This window comes from Abrus precatorius, unplaced genomic scaffold (assembly GCF_003935025.1).
Source record: "Abrus precatorius isolate BTA unplaced genomic scaffold, Abrus_2018 Scaffold11, whole genome shotgun sequence".
NCBI classification, from domain to species: Eukaryota; Viridiplantae; Streptophyta; class Magnoliopsida; order Fabales; family Fabaceae; genus Abrus; species Abrus precatorius.
In genome coordinates, this window is record NW_020874303.1 from 2,533,624 (window position 1) to 2,556,935 (window position 23,312).

Below are 23,312 nucleotides of genomic sequence, written 5' to 3' on the forward strand. Positions count from 1 at the left end.
CTTCAGCGTCTTACTAATCTTAGCCCATGTGGAAGGGGGAACAGAGAAATAGGCATTTTTCGCTTTCTATTCCTACATCCCCATGTTTGTGTACAGGTGTTTCAAGGAGAAGAAAAGACTGCTTTATGGGTGCATGTGGAAAATTAATGTGGCTCAATAATATATTTTGCTAAACTTCGTTCATTTCAAAGAATACCTTATCAGGTATTTACTACCCAACAGGATATTCTAGAATCAAACATATTGACTTGGAATGGAAGATCAAATAGGTGAACCAACTTCCATTGGCCCTCATCCTCTTGAAAATCATAATCACGACTTACATATATATCAAGGTAGTCAGTGTCAATTTAGAAAAGAAGCACTGGAGACATGTAGGCATGACTTCAAAATATCATAAAGGGTGAACAGGCACTAACCAAAATTTGTTTGTTGGAGCAACCTAATAGAGTTAAATAAGGAAAAAGGAAGTAAGCAACGTTTTCCATTACCATTAGTAACATGTAATCTCATGTACAAAATAATAGCATAATTAAGAAGAGATGCCCTACTGGTTTTCAGATACATTAGACACCAAATGAACGAAATATCTAGGCAACTGAATCTCATCAATTTGTAAATATTGTACAAGGCATCAGTAATATTTTTTGCCAGCTCCAGATATAATCAATAGATATGCAGACTTTCTACGGATTCAATTCTAGGAGAAAATCAGAGACATGCTGCATTGAATCAGTAATACTCGTCTGGAAATAATGTCAAGTCGTTAAGTTATTCTCTGTCAAATTCACCATCGTCTCCTGCACTATCAAACTCATTTTGTTGGGGACAACCTTGTGCTAAATCCCAATCAACACGCAAACTTCTGTCCCTTTCAAATTTACGCAAGACTTTTAGGATCAAAACTCAACAATAACAGGAGCCGCAACTTCAGGGACCAGTCCAATTCATGTGGAAATATCCACACCAAGGGCAGCAAAACCTCATCATAGTTGCAAAGCTAGGTCTGGTTGTTGTGAGTCAACAAGGACACCAGATGATTGTTTCGCAGGTGACCCTGGAGATTGAAAACCAATATTCAAGTCAGGCGGAAGGGTTTCCTGTTTCTGCCTTGATTGACCACGAGGACTAAGACCTCGCCAAGGGGACTGCATTTGAATTCTAGATTGGTCAGCAGATGCTAATTGAGGGCAAACCATATGCCGGTTGGGAAACTGTGAAAGAGGGCCTGTGTGAATAGGTTGAGGGACAAGTGCTGGAAATGGCTGGAAAGACATTGCAGCAGAAGGAAACTCCCCCCGAATTCGTGTAATGTGTGGATGGAAATCTCTTGTTGGGTTGTACAAAGAATCTGCAGAAATCTGATTTTTGGGTGAACTAGAACTGTCAGATCCTTGTTTCAACCCTCCAGCACCTACAGACATCCATGCACGGGCAGCTGCTGCTGAAGCATTGCCGGAGTCATCTCTCTGTTCAGATGGACCTGATGGTGTCACTGGCAGACTATCAACTAGGGAATGATCAGAAGAAGACTGTTGCTTTTGAGCCTTTTCAGCAAACATTCTCATTGACTGAACTGGGTCACTAAGACCCTGCCCCTGCCCATGAGCAACAAAAGGAGCTGCTCTGCTTATTTGGGTTGATGTACTTCCATGAGCAACAAAAGGAGCTGCTCTGCTTATTTGGGTTGATGTACTTTCAGATGATGGACCATTCACCTGTCTATTCAAATTTGTATTTGGGACCTTTCCATTAGGAAACTCTCCACTGCCAACTACATTAGTATCTGGCTGCTTGAAAGGTGTAGATGGCAAAGTATTCATGTTCCTTGGCACCATCTCTCTGGGCCTAGACTCTGCTGAAGGAGAATTCGTTGTAGGAGCATTATTTGTAAAGTTTGAAATCAGAGTGTTATTCTGATTACTTGAGGGTAAGGAATTCAACTCCACTTGTTTCAAAGCCCCATTCTCAGTCTTGCGTAAATTCCTGGACTGGACATTGTGCTTCTGATTTGGGATGTTGACAAGAGCATTAGGGCTTACTCGAGCAGAACCAACCAAAGGTTTTCCTTTGGAATCAGGCCCAGTGGCAGGACAAATCGAAGATTGTTTGCCCTCAAGCATCTGTCCTTTATCAGTATGTTTAATGCTGGGTTCCACATTATTACAATTTTTGTCAATTTGTAATTTAGTACCAGAATGCAATTTTGGAACCAAACTGGTTTCTTTTAGGACACTATTATCAAGCATTAATATTGGGGTTGGAAGCGGTTCATACTCTCCAACCCAACCACGACCATATTTACAGCCAGCTGGCAGTGCGTGCTGAATCCTGTGGGAAGCAATTTTCCAAGCAATAGGTCCTAGAGATGCACTAAAACGAGCCAAACTCCTAGCATAGGAATGTTCTGCATGAAGTCCAACCTGTATAAAAAAAACATACAAATTATACTTTTTAAGATTTGACAATATGAGTAATACAAACCCATAAATTTAAGAGTTTGAATTCACTTTTTCTGATACATACAGTCACCAGATGCTTCATTTCACTCTCAAAAGTCATAAATATTGAATCCGATCTAGCAAATGGTTGATTAGACATATTGTAAGAAGCACGACGACTTTCATCAAGCACAAATGACTTCCTTCCCCACTTAGAGGGCAGACCCTTACCTGAAACAATATAAGCAATAAAATCAAAATGGAATGACTATACTTTGACATTAGAATCCCACTTTAAAAGTATGTTCAAACGTGAATAATGAGGGCAACTGTAACAGAAGAAAAAGATACAGCATGATCATGCTACTGATATACCTGACAAAACATCTTCAGCTTTCTCTTGATTTCCATCAATCCAGAAAGGATTTCCCTCCAAAATACCATCAATGTTTCCAGGTCTCTCATAGCTACCACCTTGCATTGGATGAGAAGTCGGCTGTACATCTCCAATAGTAGCAAGAGTTGCCCCTGATGAGAAATCGGAGCCAACAGGTTCATGTGAGGCACGTGCCAGTGCCAGTGGCTTCCTTGCTTGCTTCTTAACCAAAGAATTAGATCGTGGTTTTTGTTCGGATTTCAGCTCAATCTGAGAGGGATCAAATTCAATCCTTAACTTGTCAAACTTTTTCCGCCCAAGTTCTTGTATTGATCGTGCCTTTAACAATAGAGTCAAAACATAAGCACAACAAAACAATTACGGATGTCACATTTGTTGGCAGGGGGACACAGGGAAGCATTGAGCTATACCTGTTTGTGGTATATAGTCTCTGGTGCATTGTACTGCATTGCATTTGAGCAAATTAAAAATACATCACTCTGCATTTGACAATTTCACGCGTGAGTCAATAATTTCAGTAAAATCCTGTCTTTCAATTTTTGCTCAATCATGAAGAATAATTAATGCACAGTTTTGATGATAGAGAAAACAACATTCCGGAAAATTTTGTAATAGAAGGATCTATTAGCAGACAAGCCACTTCATTTTCACATTTCTTGAATATCATGCATCATAGTTGCAATAGATTAAAATGCATTTATAAATTGTCAGTACAAAGAAAAGCCACACTAGTAGTCAGAGAGACAAACAAACTAAAGAAATCAATTTCTTCTACCCTAGCCTCTTTTTTTTTTTCTTCTTAAAAAGGGTCCCCTTTTGAGTAGTAAACAGCAAGTAAATAGAAACCATGACATATTAGTGTTTCCCCAATGCCGATTAACACCAGCATAAATTATAGTACTTTGTGAAGTATGAACTATTTTCTCAGGGAAATCTTCAACTACATTTTTCTCTTGTAAATTGCCAAAGAGAAACTACCTCAGCTTTCCTAGAAAATCAAGATTAATAATCTACTCTATCACATCCTTTCAGACATTAGTACCACCTGAGTAATAATACCTATGAAGAACAAGAGGCCAGAAACAGAAACCATATGCGAAATATTGTTTGCTTTTTAGAATTATGATATTATTTATCTAAGTGGAAGGCAATGAACAAAGAAAAACATAAATAGAGGAAGATGGTATTGTTGACAATATTAGACAACATTTTTTACAAGAAAATGTTTAGGGAACTCGTGCTCATTAAAATAATTTAAGCAATATCACATGATGAGAATAAAAAGTTTGAAGGTTCCACATCCCTAAGAGATAAACTCCAATGTTAAACAGCAAGTTACGTTGAGTGTTGGACCATCACAATTCAACACCAATCAAGCAAGTTACAATCAAACACGTAATCAAAATATTTTCTTCCACCTTCTAGGTTAATGTAGATCCTTTCTAGTTACTTACACATCCTTTTGCCTAAAGTCAATTAATCACCAGGATGAAAGCCATGGGTAAACAAAAACAAACACAATCATATGACACATTGAATCTCATACAATGCCATCCATATTATACTCTTACAGATATTATCCATGAAAACCTCAAAAACACACAAACAACTACTGTGTAGCATGCCATTTTCAGCATATATTAGCAAAAACCTGACAGACTTCATTCTAACAATACAATAAACAAGGAGTGATGCATCAACCAATAAGAAATTAAAATATGCAGCACATATTGTCTATATACTGCAGAAAGACTTGTTCAAGGCTTCAAGCATCACAAGAAGCTGAATAAATCTGGAAATTAGCCGTTCCAATTTCCTTCTTTTTTTTTATTTACAAGGTAAGTACTAACAACAAGAGCCCAACTGTTGCTAACAACCCCCATCTCAGCTCTCAAGTCTAAGCATCGCATGTGTCTCAAGTTCAAACACTTACAAATAATATCTAAGTAGAAGAGCACAATCAACATCCAAATCCAACACCACATTGCAAAAGCAATTAAAATCTTAAAACAAAAAGGAAAGCTCCAATCATGGCCAGCTGAGACAAGTTTGCACACCTCAAATTGTTCTAAGGTAGGATAAGATCCATTTGCCAACTTCCTCCTCACGGTGGCAAAGTCCATGGGATGCTCGATCACATCATGATAATCAGGAAGCTGCATGTCAAAACAGAATTTGAACTTCCAACTCAGGGGTGTCTTCCAAAAGCAAGATTACCAACTCACAGGAAGAAAATTGGACACACCTCTTCCGGATCAACAGGCTCTGCAAACACACCATACGTGTCCTTCCTGCCATCATTCAGACCCCACAACGTCCCCAAGTCAGAAAACAAAATTGTACCCAAAAACATGCACCCTATGGTATCACTCGCATCATCATCCCAAAACCAAAAACCAAAACCCAAAAACACTGAGAAATGGGAAATGAGAACACATACTTCTGAAGCTTGTCAAGGATCAATTCCAGAGTCCTCTTATCAGGCAACGGAATCCCAGATTGCGGAATCGCAGGAATTCCTAACAGAGTAACAGTAAAAAAGAATCAAAAATAAAAAAGCAATTTGATAAAAACACACAATGGCCGATACAGAAGAAAAAACACTAGTACCCTTTCAGTACTCATCACTTTTCCCTTTTCAAATTATACATTACATTATAAATATAAATATAAATTTAAAAAAAATTTGCACCCCCAACCACAACAAGTACCCCATTAAAAATCATACGAACCTGAAACCGAAACAGAAACAGAGTGGAGCCCTTCCGAATCCACTTTTCTGCCCTTTACCTGTCATCATTAGAAACAAACAAACACACACACAATTAATAGCGTCCAAAGGCCAAATACTTCACTCATCACTTGTATTTATAATAGAGAGTGCGATGGAGACACAAACAATACAGAGACAGAGACATATATATATATATATATATATATATATAGAGAGAGAGAGAGAGAGAGAGAGATTCTGTGCGTGGAAGTTTTTGACAGTTGACTTGTTAGTTAATCTCTCTCTCTCCCTATCCCGACACAGACAGAGAAATCTAGAGAGAGAAGGTTTATGGACCAATCTGTTATCACACCAAACGAGAATCTCAGTGACACTAACACACACTGCTTTGGCGGAATCCATTACCACAACGTCTTCGTCTTCTTCGTGCTCTTCTTCGGCGTCTTCATTATCTTCCTCTTGTTCATTTTCATCGTCGTCGTCTTCTTCTTCTAGTGGCGCGTGGTCCGCACGCGACTCGGCGCGAGTGCGACTCGGTGCCGACTCGTTTTCTTCTCGCTCCTCTTCTTCTTCGCCCTGGTTCAGCTTCGCCATCAACTTGAGCTTCTTCTTCTCGCGTTTCCTCTCATCCTCCTCGTCGTCGAGGTAATCGTCGTCGTAGTCGATGATGTTGTACCTCACGCTCCGGCGGCGGAGGCTTCGGCGGAGATCGGGCTGCGATGCAGTCGCCGGAGACTCGCCGGCGCGGCGTGCCAGATCCGCCTTCGACGGCCGTCCCTTCTTCCTCTTCGCGATCTGAACCATCGCGCCCTAACTTCTCTCTCTAGAAATCCACCGATTTCTCTCTCTAAAATGGGTTCGTTTTTCTCTCTCTTGCTTTGCTTTGTTCTGTTCTCTTTCCCGTGGTTTTTCGAGGGTGCGCAGCTCTGACTCTTTGGAGAGGCTCGGCTCCGAGGCTGGGCGCCGGACGTGGCAGCTGAGGCTCGGGTGAGTGGGGTAATGCCTAACAAATATTGATTACTCTTTCTTTTGTCGTTAGGCTCTGAACACTGAAAACTGCGCGTTCTGCTGCCCGCTGCCCAGATTGGCTTGCGTGCACCTCTGCTTGCTGCCCGGATGTTACGTCATTTTCTTTCTTTTTTAACTTTTTCGATAATGTACCCTTTAATACCCCAATAAATATATTCAGAAAACCAAGTTAAAAATAACAATATTTATTTTAAGATACTCCATAATAATTAATTAATTAAATTTAAGATTATAACATTTAATATTTTAATTAATTTTTAATACATTAAATTATATATAATTTTTCTTTTACAATTATATATAAATAAGTTTCTTTTTATGTTCTTAGATGTATGGTAAAAAAATTAAAAATACATTTATTTATTAAAAACATTGGTATATATATATAATATTAAAATAAATTTTAATTATAGTTTTTAATCATATGTATAGAATTAAAATATAAAATTGAGATGTTATGATAAGTATATAAATAATAATAATTTATTTTTTCAACTTTTTAATTAAAATTAATAAAATATAAATAATTATTTTATGACATGATTTTAAACGAATAATTTTAATATAAATATGATATGAGGATATATAAAATATAATTTATTAATACATAAAGTTAGAAAAGCATCACCCAAATTTAAATTAAAATAAAACCTAAATCCACTCTCCGAATTGAATTTGAAAGATAAATTAAGATGAGGGAAGTGAAGCTATTGATATTTCAGTCAAATCAAAGAAATTTTCAAGTCTCACTCAAGAGTGAAGAGTCCATCTCTACTACAACGGAAGACAAGTTGAGTGCATTGGCCATTTTCAAGAGCTATGGTTGTGTTCTCTAACCAAACACAATTGAATTTACTTTTCCCCCAATAAAATAGGTTCTTCAATAGTCAATGAAATTATTTTAATTTATTTCTTATAACTAAATATAAAATTATTATTTTATTTTATTTATTATATATCTCAATGTCCAACTTTGAGGGCTTATAGTTGCATGGTTTAGGAATTAATAAAGTAGTTGAAAGAGAGATAAAATAAAGAGAAAAAAATTTAAAGAAAACAAAGTAAAATAAGAAAAAGATTTAAAATATATGTTATTTGAATGAGTTAAAATAACCAAAAAAAAGTATAATAAAACATACGCATATAGTATTATTAAAACATATTATAACTAATTAATGATCTAAAAATTTAATTAAACAAAAAATAAAAATTTTAAATAAAAGGAATAAAAAGTATGACAAAACTAATAAAAGATGTACAATTATATGCATATAATTTAAACATAAAAGTATAATAAACATATGTACAAGAATTAACATGTAACTTAATAAAAAGAATTAAAATGTACTTTTTTATATAAAATTTACTTTATAAACAAATATTAAAATCAAAATAAAAGTATAAAAATTAGAAACATAACAATTTTTAAAAATAAAACACATTGAAAATAATTTATTTTACACAAAATCTCTACAAAATAAATTATCATGTCAAATAGTTCTAAACTATTGTCTTACATTTTATCTGTACAAATTTATATATAATAAATTCAATGTAGTAATGATATTAAAAATTATAATTTTAATAAAAAGTTATTATTATTTTATTTCTTAAAGTAGGTAAAAGAAAACTATATTTTGAATATTAAACAATGAAATTCTAATTAAATCTTGAGCATGGAAGGCATCTAGGGCAGATTTGAGGCTAAAAGGGTTCTTAACATTGAATTTAAGAAGAAGAAGAAGAAGAAGAAGAAGAAAGTTACAATTTTGATGGAGAAATTGAGAAGAATGGTGAATGAGATTGCTTACACTCACAATCCCAATCTCTATAAGCTGCCTTCACTTCACCTCTCTCTCTTCCCTTTCCTTTCCATTGCCTCAACTCTCTACAGATTCTCTCTCTTTCTTCGCCACTCTCTTTATCAACATCATTTCTTTCAAATCCACCGGTAACTAACTAATTAATTAACTGTTTCAATTTTCTTTCTGTTTGTTTGGTTGCTTGGAAAATTAAAAGGAAAAAAAAGGGGGAAATTACCGTTGTTGAGTTGCTGTTGTGCGTTTAGTTTGCCAGTTCCTGTGATCAGCGTTGGGAATTTGACTTGGGGAGGCAATGGGAAGACGCCGATGGTGGAGTTCATCGCTCTCTGCTTTTCCAATTCAGGAATTTCACCCCTTGTTCTTTCCAGGGTATTCTATTTTTCTTTGGGATTTGTATCATTCTTACTAAAAGTAAGTGTGACTTGAGAAAGAACTAGAAAAACTGGAAACATGGATTTAAGGCATAATCTGTGGCTAATAGTGTTGAAGTAAATGTAAATTTACAGTGGTTTGAAGTGGATTCAAACACACTAAATTCACATGTGGATAAGTGATTTTTGATGAAAATTTATTATTATTTTTAATAGATTTCTAGAAGTGTTTTCGAAAAACAAGTGATTATTAACAAATGGACATTCACATGGATAAATTGTTATATTTTTTTATAGTTATTAGTTAATAATTAGCTGTTTTAAAGGTGGAAATGATTAACCTAGTTTGATGATTTTGTTAATCAGTGAAATGTTATGTTGGCTAAAGTGTGTAGCTCTTCATGTGAGAATAATGACCTTTGGTTATGATTGATGACTGATTTTCTTATTTTTCATGCTCGTAAGTAATGGAAGATATTGCACCCTTCATTTCAAATTCAAACTGAAGAAGTTACTGTCTGTTTTTTTCATGTTTTAGTTGACGTTGCCTAGCTTGGTTATTGCATTTCTTCTCGTGGCAGGGTTATGGTGGTGGGGATGAAGTCAACATGCTCCGGAGGCATTTACGTGGGACACCAACTAAGATAGGTGTTGGTGCTAATCGAGCTGTTGTTGCGAGTCATTTTATCCAAAAATATGGTTACATTGATATTTGTAAGAGTTCATGGTATGGGAAACAAAACCTTGATTGGAAGGTCCAGGATTTTCTTGATTCAGAGAAAATTGGGGTTGTAGTTCTTGATGATGCAATGCAGGTAATGCAACTCCTACTCCCACCCCTCCTTTTTCTTCTATTTCGTGATTTTGTTTCTTAATGATGATCCTGAAATGAGAGAAAATACCACCTTGTTCTGCAACTGAGATCTGCTCCATTAGTTATGTTCATTCTCATTTCATTATTTCTGCTTTGCTGCTAGTGACATAAAAGCTTAAAATTAGGATTCTTTTACTTTGACAGGGCATTTGCTCTAAACCATATTTTTTATATGTAAGGTAGCATTGGAGTTTGTGGCGTGACTTGGATATTGTAATGGTCAATGGATTAACTCTATGGGGTAACCTTCAATTAATGCCGCTTGGACCTTTAAGGGAACCTTTGACTGCACTTAGACGAGCAGATGTAGTTGTAATCCATCATGCTGACTTGGTAGGCAAGTTTTTCTTTCATCAGTGTGGATTTGCTCATTTAAGTGACGTGGGTTTGTGGAGTTATAAAATCATGGATAATACTGAAATTGTACTTTGGGAGAACAGATTGCTGAGGATAATCTCAAGGATATTGAAGCAATGGTGCTAGGAATTAAAAAGTCGGTTCCTATTTTCTTAACAAAAATGGATCCAACTTACTTATTTGAGGTGGGAATTATTGATGTCAAAATACCATTGACAGCTCTTCACGAAGCTACTATATTATGCATTTCTGCTATTGGTTCTGCAGAGCCTTTTGTGAAGCAGATTCAAAAGGTATTCCTCCTTAATCCTTATTAATCTCTCCTTATCCAAATGAAATTTATTTTTTATGACCATCATTGGAAACTAATCTAGACACAAACATATCGACTCACTGTTTCATTTTAACACGTCAAGGCTTATCAACCATTTTATCTAAAACATAGAAATGTAAAATTTCTTTCCATTGGATTTAGTGCAAGCACAAGAAATCAATAACAGACAATGAAATACTTACCTAAGTGGGTGAGATGCATGTCACAACTGTCTAATTTATATTATAGTCAAATATACTAGAAAAAGGATCAATGTCTGTGGAGCAGGAAGATGGTAAGGGATAAATGGGTGTCCCAGACGTGATGAGTGACGCACACCAAGCCCTTTGTTTGCCATGTTATCTATATATAATGTTGTATAGCACTTATCGGAATTTCACTTTCTTTCTACCTTACTCCTGTCTGCATTTATTATCTGATCTCTAAATTGCAGATAATTTGATGCAGATGGGAGCACTTTATGTTGATCGAATAGATTTCAGTGATCATCACATATTCCATGCCAGGGTAAATTTATCTCTCCTCCTGTGTTTGGAAGAAATGATTTGTTGAATGATGACATACTATTTTATTTCAACTCTCCATTTACAGCCGTTGTGGGTTCTTTTTGCTGCTGTTCTGTTAAAACTGACCATGGTTTTCTAGAAAACTGCATAAGGATCATATTGAATGCTGCTATCAAATTATTTATTTTGAATTTTCACATGGATTATTTTCATATAGACTAAGATGCTATTATTAAATTCTCAATTAATCCAGGATATTGAGATGATCATAGCCAAACTTATAGAACTAGAGGGGAAGTTTGGTTCCAAACCAACTGTTGTAATAACTGAAAAGGTTGGTTGACATACTTCTCACATTATAGTTCTGGTGAATGTATTGAATCACATATATATATGTTTGTATCTAGATTCACTGCCCTTTAATTATTTCCTCTTGGCAGGATTTTGATAGGGACCCAGAGATTCTTAAGCTGTTATATCCATTCAAAGTTTTTGTTCTCTGTTCTACATTGAAGGTTATGCCCTACAGAGGAAACACAGAAGATAGCTTTAAGAAATTTCTGAAGGACCAATTGAAATTATGATTGCCAGGAGCAAATTAGACAAATTGGTCTTAGCTTTTTGGCTCTCCTCTACAAGCGTGTGGTTTGAACATACGCCGGTTCTAGGACTCTGTGTATGTATTGAGAAAAGTAAACAATTTATTAAGCAGAAATACCATGGCTAATAGATATTTACTTATTAAATTTAAAATCACTTTTGAAAGTTAGAGGGTATTACAATAGGCGCTAAATTTAATCCATTGATGAAATATCCAAACTGCCAAGCCGGTACAAGATTCAACAAGGCACCAACTCCCTGCGAGTGCCCCTCACCTTTAGCAGCGCCTACGCTCAAATTGTACCATCCTGAGTGATATACAAAGTTAACCCATAATTTTATGATTACTGGTCAACTTATTCGATTCTTTAATTTTTCAAATGTTATATTAGTCTCTAAAATTATCAAATTTTGATTATTTTAGTTCATATTTTTATAATTTCAGAGATTATAATATTTTTTTTTTTGTTACATTTGGGACTAAACCAAATGTTTAATAAATTTAAAGACTAAAATGTCTTTTCATGTAATTTTAAAGCTAAATTAACCATATGTATAATTTTAAGCGCTCGTTCAATGTATCGGTTAATGACTGTCTAGAACGGAAGCATGAAACTTTTGCAGGTGTATGGAGGAAAAAAGTCGAAACCAACAAAGCTTGAGACCTCGACTGGATCTTTGTGATCCGTTGCCTCAAAAAGTAGAAATCTATCTTTGCTAAAAATTGATCTTATCATACTCTCATTTTTAGAGTTGACTATAATGGCATTAGAAAAGGAGGCACTTAACAATTAGTAAGATGCTAGACATCAGGGAACTAGTCAATGTTGAGAGGATTTAGTGCGAGTTAGAAGTCCTACACTCAATAAATTACACGACATATAAATGGTGAGGATTCATACACTTAATATCTCTAGGTTTTAGGTTGAATGTAATATTTAATTTGCTTGTATGATTTACTCTTAACCAATTGATGAAGATTTTCCTAGTGTTTTAGATTTCTCGTGACCGACAATCAATCCCTATCTTCCTTTTACAGTTTTTTCTTTTGTAGTTTTTAAATATGTTTTTCCATGTTTATCAATTTTCAAACTTTTTAAAGAAGCGAATGGGTCCCCACAAGTAGTAGACAGTTCAGGCATATACAATACGAACATGATATGTGGTCGTCATTCGCAAGAGGCAACTTAAATAAAGATCATCCCTTGACCAAAAAACAAAAGATAAAGATATCCAAATTTCAACTTAATAACCATAAAAATGGGACATAGAGATAATATATTTTCAGGAAACTGTAACATTTGTTCTCCTTAGTTTGTGACTTGTGCAATTATATTACTTATCGAACTGGCTTCCTCCTTTGCAGTCTCCACCAATGAATCCTGGAAGCCAGTATTAAATGAAAAATGCATTCAACAATAACATCCAAGAAAGAAACTGCCCAGCAAAAGATTTGTCCCCCGTTTGGTTGAGAGGAAGAAAATTAAATTGAAGGGAAAATGGGAGGAGAGAATTTGAAATTTTATTTTTAAAAGTTAAATTTCTTTTTCTCTTCATTTTCTTTTCAACCAAACAAAAGAAAACGTGTTGTTATCCATGTTTTCTAGATTATTTCATACCTGTGCAGCTATCAGTCGAGCAACTGTTTTCTTGCTCGACTCTTGAAGCTCACCAGCAATCAGAATTTCATCTAGTATATAGTAGGCCTTCCTCAATGTTCAAAAAAAAACAAATAACACATCAGAAGCGATCTTCACCAAAACAAATCAGCACTCAATACAATCAATTATCAAAGCTAATTCAAAGTGGATCTACATTGGAAGAAACTATTAAAAAGCTAGGCTTAATTTACTCCTAAAAGCAGGCTCATTAGAGCAGGTTTGCTCAAGTCCTATAAAGAATATTTTGGCCACATCCCCTTCACACCCAAAATTAGACATTTGATGCGTGATGTTTGTAGGACTTGACAACTATAAACAGTCCAATATTTTAACTAAATACACCCTGATACCATATTAGAAAAGTAAACCTAACTTACTACTAAAAACTAACTCATTGGAGGAGGTTTGATGAAGTCTTATAAGGAGTACTCTGATAGGTACTGCTCTTGTTATTGAACTAAAGCAAAATTCAGGGATTAACCCTGGTTACAAGTAGACAACCGAAAAAGAAAAAAATGCAAAACAGTAAGATAGATATCAAAGAATTGGTGACTACCTTGTGGCAACAGCCACCCCCAGAATGCCCAAAATGATTCCTATCCTTCCTCCCAACCTTCCATTCCCTCAAATATTCCCTCCCCTGGCCTGATTTACGCATCTCTCTCCTCTTGCCACGTTTGCAGTATGTTATGCAGTTTGCTATGATCCTGCATAAACACTTCCTCCCCCTTACTATCTTACCCTTCCTCCGATGGTATGTTTTCAACGGAGGCCCATTTTGTTGAGGGCCATCAATCTCATTCTATTCTTAGCCGATGTAGAGCGTTTTAACATAAACATCTATAATGGGAATAACCAAAAGGAAAAGAAGTAGTCCCTTTTTCAAATTTTGAACATCATAGCCCACAATCTGTGAACATACCTTGTGAAAGTTGAATATTAAGTCCAGTTCACAGACCTGAAAAACATGAAACATTCATCATAAAAGTCATGAAGATCCTAACAAAAAATATGGGAGTATTTTTACAGTTAATCATGTAGTGCCTTTCAAAAGTCAAAGCTTATGAGAGAACTCACACTGCCAAAATGTCGATCAAGAATCTCCACAAAATAATGAATTATTTCGAGGATTTCTAGTTCATTGTCATCTTGATCTATACACATGCAGAAAAAGAGACTAGCATATCTGCATCAGACAGCCATTAGTATAGACTTAACTAATTACTACAACAGACAGAAGGGTTCCAACCCAAGAAAAGGAGTTCACAATATATGACAAAAAGCTGCGGTCTATCCAGTACAATACCTTTTATAAACAACTTTATATCCTCTCCATTCTACAAAATTGCACAGCTTGGGAGCACGAGAAAGAATCATTCCACTAAGCTCACGGATTACCTTTAAAAAATAAATCATAGTTATCAAGCCCAAATAGTGGCATGCTAGCAAGAAGTGGAATGGGTGCTATTTTAAATATTATAATTCAAATTAAACAATTTATACTACAGATATAAATACTAAAAAAACCAAAATTAAAGAAAACCATGATCAATAATGCCACAGTTTACTCACACAATCACCATCACCTGTGAAAAATAAGAACATAGTACTAAAGTCCTTTAAAGTGTGAAGGAATAAAGTTCAAAACAAAGGTAACTTTTTGTTTAAATGGTCAAGGAAATAGTCAACATGCAATAGTCATGATAATACCATCATTGCCAAAGCAATACAAAAATGTAAACAAAAATCAGAGGAAAAAGTATACCATGTTCAACATCCAACAATTTCACATATAAATAAGGGACTGAGGATCTTACAAAATTTTCAACCACTATGTTATAAATCAAATGAGGAAAAAGGATTAATAAAAACTTCTAGGAGTTACCTTACTTCTTTCTTTCTGAGAATAAGGTGAGTACCATTTTGTCAGTCGCACCTTCCCTTGACGACTAACAAGCAGCACAAAGTGAATCTACATAGCAGAGCAATGAAGCATGTTTACTCACATTAGAAATATATATATCATGCATTTTATGACTAGCAATGAAAAAGTCTTGTATTCAAGTATTACAGTTACTTAGAGTATCCTAATTACAATAGGGAAAAGGATCCTATTCCTACCATCATAAAGTTGTCTATTTTTCGATTAAATATGAAAGAACAATGACAAACTCTCCCACTATGTATGGCCTGACAGATCTGACTAGTACAAAAACGGTTGATTTATAGTTTGACTCAATCAGCAAGGCCACATCTATCATCAGTTTGGTAAATTCTTTGCAAGAAATATGGATTTAGCAGCATACTTTAGGACACACACAAGCAAGTAAGAACTCCAAACCAAAAAGCCTGTAGAGTATGAGTATAGACATATGGTTTAAATTATAGACTTAAGCTTATTTACACATTTAATCACCAAAAAATTCAAAAGCCCTAAATGAAACAGGGTGCAACATTGACAAACGTGGTTTGTTTCTTCCTTGTGAAAGAAACCAGTACACAAGGCTCCTACTTAACATGATCTGAAGAGGGTAAATGTACACAATTTTATCCTTGGTAGCAAACAAGCCGCTTCTATTATTTGAACCAGTGACAACTTTACCATTATGTCAAGGCTCGCTCGCCCCCTCTTTCTTTCTTGTATTCAAATATACCAAAGAGGAAAGTGGAAAAATTGGACTCCTCCAAACAATTTTTTTTCGTTCCAAATTTCCTCTCCCCATTGATATATTAATCAAATCAGGCCATGAGTGATCATGATCGTTAAGATGTCTCACATTAACCAGAAATACATCCAAGATACTCCTTGTAAGTCTCACACAATCTTCAACTCCTGAACTAACTTTTGAAATTGAATTAAACCTAATTCGTTTCTAACATTGATAATTACTCAACCCAAATCTAGGCGGAAATCTACTAAGTAAGAATAATCTAGCATAAGCTTGGCATGAATCCAAAATCAACACGAACTATTTCAACTCGTGTGTACCAAAATTGACTAAAGTGTCCAACGAACGAACATAAAGTTATTCAAAGACGGAGAATTACGATCCAGAACTAAAGCACATAGGAACCGATTCTAATTGTAGCTAAGGGTAGATCTGATTGGGTTTCAAAACTCAGAAATTGAAGACATGACATGAATCGAAGTGAATAGATATAAATGAAATGCAAAGAGAAGTGCAGTGCACTCACCATTTGAAATCTGATTCGATCCTGCAAATGCAACTACGACTCGGTGACGATTCAACGAAGCAAACACTCACGCTAGATTTAAGCATTGCTTTGTTTAACGCCGTATTCTTATATTATATTTAAACATAAATAAAATATTAAAATATATTAAGGGAAAACTACTTCTATTTTATCATATCTAATATTAGTTAAAAAAATTTAAAAAATTGAATAACTAATTAAAAGATAAAAAATATTAATTTTTTAAAAATATTCGTTTCCAAAATGAGTCAGAAAATTAAAAATAAAAATGTGATTCTTTAAAATAAAGTTCATGACCCAGCTTGTAAAATCGAAAACCTGAAAGTATAAAAAATAAATAAATAATTTTAAAATATTTTATTTGGTATTATGAATCATTTAAAATATAGATTCAAAGTAAAGAGAAAACCATTTTTTGTTGAATTTTAAATGTCAATATTGTTTTGTTTGGATGAGAGGCTAAATAATATAGACAACAATTTTTTTAATTTAATTAAAAATAAAAAGGTTAAGTTTAAAATTAAAGGATAATGAAAGTGTATTCACATGGTCAGATCTCAGAAGTTATTAATCGTTTTCTTAGTTTAAAATACGATAATGACTTGTATCCAACTGATCCACATGTAATGAAATTGTGAAACGCTGGAGTTTGTTTTAATTTTTAATCATTCAATTAAATAATTATATTACCTTTCAATTAAAACAAATTTATGATATTATTTGCAATAATATATTTTAGCTTGATAAAAATTAATGTATCAATATAGTTGATGTTTAAATAATTTTTTTATATTATATGATAAAACTATTATTTTAAAATAAAATATTTTAAAATAATTAAAATTTATTAATTAATTATGTTTAAATAATTTTAAAATATAATTTATTTTAAAATAATAGAAATATAAAGATAAGATTGTAAAAGTAAGTTCTAAATTTTAAAAATATATAATTTTTATAAATATAAAAATAAATATTTAGAAAAAATAAAAAATATATATAAGACAATAAAAGAAAGTTAAATAATAATTTTAATCTTTAAAATTTAGGATAAAATTAGCGTAAATTTAACCCCAACAAAAATTACACAATTTGTACAATCAGGCAGACTAAAAATGTTAAAATCAATAATGTATAAAAAAAAATTAGAAAACATATTTTAATTTTTTATAAGAATTAAGTTAAAATTATATAATTTTTATTGATATCAAATACTTAATTAAGTTAAAATAAACTTATTATAACAAAAAATAACATAATTAATATATAATTATTAATCATTTTTAATTATAAAATGTATATGTGATAATTTTAAATGGTAAATTTTTATCTATAATATAATATAGAAGTGGGTAGCTTTTTAAAATATATCTGCGCTTAAATTTAAAAATAATAATCACAGTGATGAAAGTGTAGTGACATCTTCCGAATTTTGGAACTATTTAAACCGTATATCGTATTGATTATTTGTTCTTATAGTCAACCAAACACTTCACATCAAATAAAACTTAATAGAATGTTTAAATATTTTTAAAAGGTCATCAGAAAAATTTATAAAAAATATTAAAAATAATTTCTAATTTTCTTCTATCTTATTTAAACTATTTTCTTAATATATAAACCTTATCTATCTACGATATAATATAGTATTTTATTAGTTTTTGAATAAATACTTAATTTATCCTCTAAAATGAACATTAAATATGAATTATGAACAAAAGGGTCGACAAAAATTATTATTTTCTCAAAGCAACATATCACATGCCTAATGAAAAAATAAAAATAAAAGTTTAAAGAAAAATAAATTACAATATTTTAATACTTTAGAAGTATAGTTTGTAGTAGAAATGCCATTTATGTTATATCTTTCAACGTCTTTGAATAGAGTATGAAATGTTTGATGTTATGCCGTGTAAAAACAAACATTGAGAGTGACTTGTCTGACTCGTTATGGATCCACCTTTGGCAGTTTTTGCTCTATACCAATCCTTTTTCTTCATGGTGAGACTAAAAATGTTCCTACTTTAATTGAATTACAGCAACAAAAAGGGTCAATAGATGACACTTTGCAAGGGAAATCAAACATTAATTAGAAAGTTTTCCACTCTAAATGCCATTGGCCAGTGATTAATTGGTTGGTCCCATCATGGGTTCTCATATCTCCATGTTTGTTTTTATACCCCATATGAAAATGAGAGTTTGGTCTAGAATATAAAGTTTTAAAAAAATATTGAAAATAGTTCAATGTTTTTTATATCCATATAGCATCTGTCCTTAAAACATTAATGTTTACCAAACTCTTAAAATTAATATTTTGTATTCAAATTTTTAATTACAGTATAAAATCTGTCACTTTAAACATATTTTAATTACTCAAAAAATATTAAATATGATGATTTTTTTTTTTTAATATTGAACTTTTACTTTAGGTTCTAGTGGTTTAGAGCACAAGTTAGCATTTCCCTTTTGGGTTGGATTTCTAGATATTTTAACATTGTGGTCTCAGGTTGTCACCCCAATTCAATTAAACCACAAAGAAATTAAGAAAAGGTAGAAAATACTTCAAGTATCTGCGAATCTCACTTAACTTTTGGCCAACTTTGGTCAATTGATTTAATGTATCACGTGATTGCATGGAGTGCTTTAACTGCTCTATGTACTTAAGGGATTACCATCCACAAAAAAGATCACACAACATTAAAATTTACAAACAATTATGTTTAGGACATGTTAACTAAAAGATTGGATTAACTTAATGATAATTAAGAACATTGCTTATTGACTTCAGCAGCATACAAATTACAAAGATTTTTTTTCCTGTGGACAATGACAATTTATAATTGTGCCCATCACCAATTGTAAGAAAATACAATATGAACTAGAGTGGGGAGACATTAAATGCATGGAGAATATAGCCAATACTCAAAGCCTTCAATCAAATTCTTTTTTTCACACATACCTTTTACACTTGTCAAGTTTTTGATTTTTGCATCTTTAAAGCTCTCACCAACTTCTCTGCCTCCACACCACATATGAAGAGAAGGGCCAATTCCTAGCAAACACATCAATTCCAATATGGGCAACATAATTTTGATGGGGGATTCCTTTCTCTTTATCTCTTTCTTCATTTTCATGAGCATAGGACTCACTGAGGCTCAAAAGGCTCCAGCTGTTTACGTGTTTGGAGACTCACTTGTTGATGTCGGCAACAACAATTACTTGAGTCTTTCCCTCGAAAGGGCGACTCTTCCTCACTATGGCATTGATTTTCCAACTAAGAAACCGAATGGGAGATTTAGCAATGGCAAGAATGCTGCAGATTTAATAGGTAAGTGATTCAAATTAAAATTTGACTATGTTTTCTCTTCAAACATTCACACAATCATATGTTTTATGTAAACACCTTTGAAGATGTTAATCTTCAAAGTAACATTTTGGTCTATTTTTTATCTTCTTTTGCTATAATCTCATCATTAGCTTCTCTTCTTCCATGTATTAAACTCTGTGAATGTCACTTTTCTTATTTAAACTAAGGTCTCGTACCCTATAATCATCCATTTTATTGAAAAAATTCGATTACATGAAACTGTAACAAAAATTTGAACATACCCGAAGTATCTGCCATGGACAGATTTTTAGCAAACATTAAGCAATATATAGTCCATTTTTTCTTCAATGTTTTCTCAATTAAGAATCATGGTTGATGGGGTGGATCCAAAAAAGGCATGAAAGGGACATCAACATAGGAATCAGTCATAAATGTTATCATGCATTGGCTTCAGAGAAGTGTATATAATTTAGAATCCTGGTCCTTGAAGACATCTTGTTTATAGAAAGGTGGGAAAGATTGACAATATTTTTCAGTTTTTCTTTTCTTTTATGATTAGACAAGAGGTTGTGGGCAAAGCAAACTTGTATTCTACATAAAGGACCACAATGTTAATGTCATTGACTTATTGCTATTTTAACTTAATTTTATTGAGGCATGCATATTGATAATCGTAATAGAAATTGTGTTTTGCTAATATGAATAGTTTGGTGGCAGCTGAAAAATTGGGCCTACCCACTTCACCACCTTATCTCTCCTTAGTATCTAAGATCAACAAGAAGAAGAACGTAACCTTCTTGGGTGGTGTTAACTTTGCATCAGGAGGTGCTGGTATATTTAATGGCTTGGATGTAGTAAGTGTAGTTGTTACAAACTAATTATTTCATTGATTAGTCCTTTCTTTTTCTCTTTAAATTTATATTATGTGTGATTTTAGTCTTTTAATTTTTTTAGAACTAATAATTATTTTTATTTTTTAAATTTAATCATGTTATTCCTCGTTCATTTATTTATTTAAAAATCTTAATTCTCAATTTTGTATTTAATATGTTTACAAATTCCATCAGTTAAATTGTCTTTCATTTAAAACTAACTGACCAAAATATTAAATTTCTCCAAAAATAAAAATATCTAAATTTCCCTCTTCAAATCCTAATACATATCTTATAAAATCCTTTAAGTTATATTAAATTTTACTAAATTTCTTACTTTTAAAATCTTTAAATTATTTCGAGTTTCAATTTCATTATAACCCCCTAAAAATGGATAGAAAACAAAAAGTGAGAACTTTAAGTATAAAAAATATTAATAGATAAAATTTATATAATTTTAAAAATAGATAAATTTAATTAACTAAAAAAGTTTGGTCTAAAATTTTTATAAAAAAAAGTCATATATCAAAGATAAAGATAGGAAGAAAAAGAGAATTAGTGTGAAATGAGATAGTTGACGTAACAAGATAAATAGAAAAAAAAATTATAGAAAATAGGGATGAATAAGTGACTGCAGTGCAAAAAAGTCTTTAAAAATATGTTCTAAGATGGACCACCAAAAAGAAAAGGAATTAGTTTAATGAAATGGGCTCCACAATTGTGACAAGAACCTAAAACAGAAGTAATTGACCAAGTTTGACAAAATAAAAATAAAAAAGTAATAGATCAAGAACAAAATATTAAAAGAAAAATTACTCAAAGTAATAGTGTTTGTTCCAAAAGCTCAAAATTATAATTTTCCTCCAACTGAACTATCTCCTTTGGTGACATTTCTTGCAGAAGCAGACAATACCATTGACAAAGCAAGTGGACTACTATTCCCAAGTGCATCAACAACTTACACAACAAATAGGAGCATCTAATCTTCAGAATCATCTCTCAAAATCCATCTTCTTTGTTGTAATTGGCAGCAATGATATCTTTGGTTACTTGGCCTCAAAGGATCTTCAAAAGAAAAGCACCCCACAACAGTATGCAGATTCCATGATTTCCTCATTGAAAGTGCAATTACAGGTAAAAATAATAGTTGTAAATTGGGATTGTATAAATTAACTAGTTACATAACACTTCTATGGTCAAGCTTATGAGCTTACAAGGGTCAAACCTAAAAACTTGTATTATTTCCATGCATTTTAATAACTGATATAGAAGAAAAACATTGTGAAAAAAAGTTGTAAAACTATGACAGAGAAATAGAATTGTTATTTTAATTTTGGTATGATAAATTTTTGGCAGAGATTATACAACAATGGTGCAAAGAAATTTGAAATTACTGGTGTTGGTGCAATTGGATGTTGCCCCTCATTCAGGCTCAAGAACAAAACAGAATGCGCTTCAGAAGCCAATTACTTGCCATTAAAATATAATGAAGGCCTTAAATCCATGTTAAAGGAATGGCAATTGGACAACAAGGATATAAGTTACTCATACTTTGATACTTATGCATCTGTTCAAGAACTCATTCAGAATCCAACTTCTTATGGTATTATCACATTGTCTTATATCTCTTTACATTATAATTAGCCTAAACATTGATTTCATGTAATAAAAACTAATTACTACCATTGATCGCATGTTACTAGTAAATTTTAATTTATAGAACATATACATACATACACATATATATATATATACACACATTAAGTTTAGAAAATTGCTTAGATTGAGTTGAGGAGGACAATAGTTTTAAAGGACTTTGTATCCCCTTTTCAGGATTTGTGGATGTGAAATCTGCATGTTGTGGAATTGGTGAGCTGAATGCCCAATTTCCATGTCTACCAATTTCGAAAATGTGTTCAAACAGAGAAGACCATATTTTCTGGGATCCATACCATCCTACAGAGGCAGCTACTCGCATCTTTGTGAATGAAATTTTCAATGGAACTCCAAAATACATTGCTCCTATTAATATGGAACAGCTGCTAGCTATCTGAATTGGCAAATCAGTTGGTTACTCCTTTGTAATCACTTTTTCTTTTTGTAGGGTTACTTGTTGTCAAAGAACAATAGAATAAAAGAAACAAAAATATTGGCTAAATCATGCAAAGTGATAAAGAATGTCGCATGGCCGGAAAAATCAGCTTAAACATGTTATTTTAACCTAAAAAATAAAAAATTTTGTTAACTTCCACTCTTTAAAATTGAGTTTAAGTATATACAAATAAAAATTTAAAAAAAAAAATACACAATTATTATATTAAAATTATAAAAATATATTTTAATCAAATTTTATTATTATTAACTGTTTATTCTCGATCATAAAAATTGATGTTAACAAAATCTAAAAATAAATAAAAGAATAAAAAAAATTAATTTATTCATAAAATAAAACAGTTAAAAGCTTAAAGTATTACTACTTAGCGTAAAAATAACTAATATCTACATGAGTAAATTAAATATCTTAATAATAAAAAAAGTTTTTTCACACATGTAACACAATTTCATCAATAAAGGTATAAGTTGCATATGAAAAAAAAAAAGTAAAATAGACTAATATAATTACTTAATGTCCAAACCATAATAATTATTAAAAATTTGATAAAACTTTATTGTTAAGACTTATAATTAGATATTTTTGTTACTAATAATAAATATTTAATTATAATAAATTAAAATACATAAATTTTATAAAATAATTAAAATAAATTA

At 32.4% G+C, this 23,312-nt stretch overlaps 4 protein-coding genes across 10 annotated transcripts; 2 read left to right on the plus strand and 2 right to left on the minus strand.

Annotated features, from left to right (window-relative positions):
* Positions 1-249: 249 nt before the first annotated feature.
* Positions 250-6,598, minus strand: LOC113854366. Of its 6 annotated transcripts, none has more exons than XM_027485323.1 (10): positions 5,984-6,525; positions 5,571-5,628; positions 5,279-5,357; positions 5,084-5,129; positions 4,896-4,994; positions 3,249-3,317; positions 2,817-3,156; positions 2,527-2,672; positions 1,693-2,423; positions 250-1,644 (listed from the first exon to the last, which is right to left on the minus strand). In XM_027485323.1, the coding sequence occupies exons 1-10, from the start codon at positions 6,374-6,376 to the stop codon at positions 987-989; spliced, it is 2,619 nt and encodes an 872-aa protein (XP_027341124.1). In that variant the 5' UTR covers positions 6,377-6,525; the 3' UTR covers positions 250-986. The 6 variants fall into 6 exon arrangements, with proteins under 6 accessions (XP_027341124.1, XP_027341122.1, XP_027341120.1 ...); XM_027485321.1 differs by having other exon boundaries at positions 250-1,622; positions 1,659-2,423; positions 5,279-5,359; positions 5,579-5,628; positions 5,978-6,521; XM_027485319.1 differs by having other exon boundaries at positions 250-2,423; positions 5,978-6,598.
* A 1,718-nt stretch (positions 6,599-8,316) lies between these two features.
* On the plus strand, positions 8,317-11,450 carry LOC113856278 (probable tetraacyldisaccharide 4'-kinase, mitochondrial). Its single transcript, XM_027488030.1, has 8 exons — positions 8,317-8,552; positions 8,670-8,793; positions 9,377-9,610; positions 9,853-10,002; positions 10,110-10,319; positions 10,808-10,867; positions 11,120-11,200; positions 11,307-11,450. The coding sequence occupies exons 1-8, from the start codon at positions 8,374-8,376 to the stop codon at positions 11,448-11,450; spliced, it is 1,182 nt and encodes a 393-aa protein (XP_027343831.1). The 5' UTR covers positions 8,317-8,373.
* Positions 11,451-12,668: 1,218 nt separating this feature from the next.
* LOC113854872 (AP-1 complex subunit sigma-2-like) lies at positions 12,669-16,415 on the minus strand. 2 transcript variants are annotated; one of them, XM_027486156.1, is made up of 7 exons: positions 16,323-16,415; positions 15,013-15,099; positions 14,434-14,525; positions 14,205-14,313; positions 14,050-14,085; positions 13,086-13,172; positions 12,669-12,848 (listed from the first exon to the last, which is right to left on the minus strand). In XM_027486156.1, exons 1-7 carry the CDS (start codon positions 16,323-16,325, stop codon positions 12,777-12,779), a joined length of 486 nt encoding a protein of 161 aa, XP_027341957.1. In that variant the 5' UTR covers positions 16,326-16,415; the 3' UTR covers positions 12,669-12,776. The 2 variants fall into 2 exon arrangements, with proteins under 2 accessions (XP_027341957.1, XP_027341958.1); XM_027486157.1 differs by having other exon boundaries at positions 15,018-15,099; positions 16,323-16,356.
* A 2,870-nt stretch (positions 16,416-19,285) lies between these two features.
* On the plus strand, positions 19,286-22,944 carry LOC113854983 (GDSL esterase/lipase At5g55050-like). The gene is made up of 5 exons (XM_027486369.1): positions 19,286-19,671; positions 20,389-20,525; positions 21,444-21,677; positions 21,900-22,146; positions 22,377-22,944. Exons 1-5 carry the CDS (start codon positions 19,419-19,421, stop codon positions 22,595-22,597), a joined length of 1,092 nt encoding a protein of 363 aa, XP_027342170.1. The 5' UTR covers positions 19,286-19,418; the 3' UTR covers positions 22,598-22,944.
* The last annotated feature ends 368 nt before the right edge of the window (positions 22,945-23,312 follow it).

Excerpts from the sequence above, each read along its gene's own strand:
- LOC113854366 (XM_027485319.1), bottom strand. The coding sequence starts at position 6,376 with ATGGTTCAGATCGCGAAGAGGAAGAAGGGACGGCCGTCGAAGGCGGAT. Across the intron at positions 5,629-5,977 it reads AAGAAGACGAAGACGTTGTG|GTAAAGGGCAGAAAAGTGGA; the intron begins GTAATGGATTCC and ends TAATGATGACAG. Across the intron at positions 5,358-5,570 it reads TGTTTCTGTTTCGGTTTCAG|GAATTCCTGCGATTCCGCAA; the intron begins GTTCGTATGATT and ends TTACTCTGTTAG.
- LOC113856278 (XM_027488030.1), top strand. The coding sequence starts at position 8,374 with ATGGAGAAATTGAGAAGAATGGTGAATGAGATTGCTTACACTCACAAT. Across the intron at positions 10,003-10,109 it reads TAATCCATCATGCTGACTTG|ATTGCTGAGGATAATCTCAA; the intron begins GTAGGCAAGTTT and ends TTGGGAGAACAG. Across the intron at positions 10,868-11,119 it reads ATCACATATTCCATGCCAGG|GATATTGAGATGATCATAGC; the intron begins GTAAATTTATCT and ends CAATTAATCCAG.
- LOC113854872 (XM_027486156.1), bottom strand. Across the intron at positions 14,526-15,012 it reads CTCAGAAAGAAAGAAGTAAG|GTAATCCGTGAGCTTAGTGG; the intron begins GTAACTCCTAGA and ends TATTTTTTAAAG. Across the intron at positions 14,086-14,204 it reads TTGATCGACATTTTGGCAGT|GTCTGTGAACTGGACTTAAT; the intron begins GTGAGTTCTCTC and ends CATGTTTTTCAG.
- LOC113854983 (XM_027486369.1), top strand. The coding sequence starts at position 19,419 with ATGGGCAACATAATTTTGATGGGGGATTCCTTTCTCTTTATCTCTTTC. Across the intron at positions 19,672-20,388 it reads GAATGCTGCAGATTTAATAG|CTGAAAAATTGGGCCTACCC; the intron begins GTAAGTGATTCA and ends GTTTGGTGGCAG. Across the intron at positions 22,147-22,376 it reads TCAGAATCCAACTTCTTATG|GATTTGTGGATGTGAAATCT; the intron begins GTATTATCACAT and ends TCCCCTTTTCAG.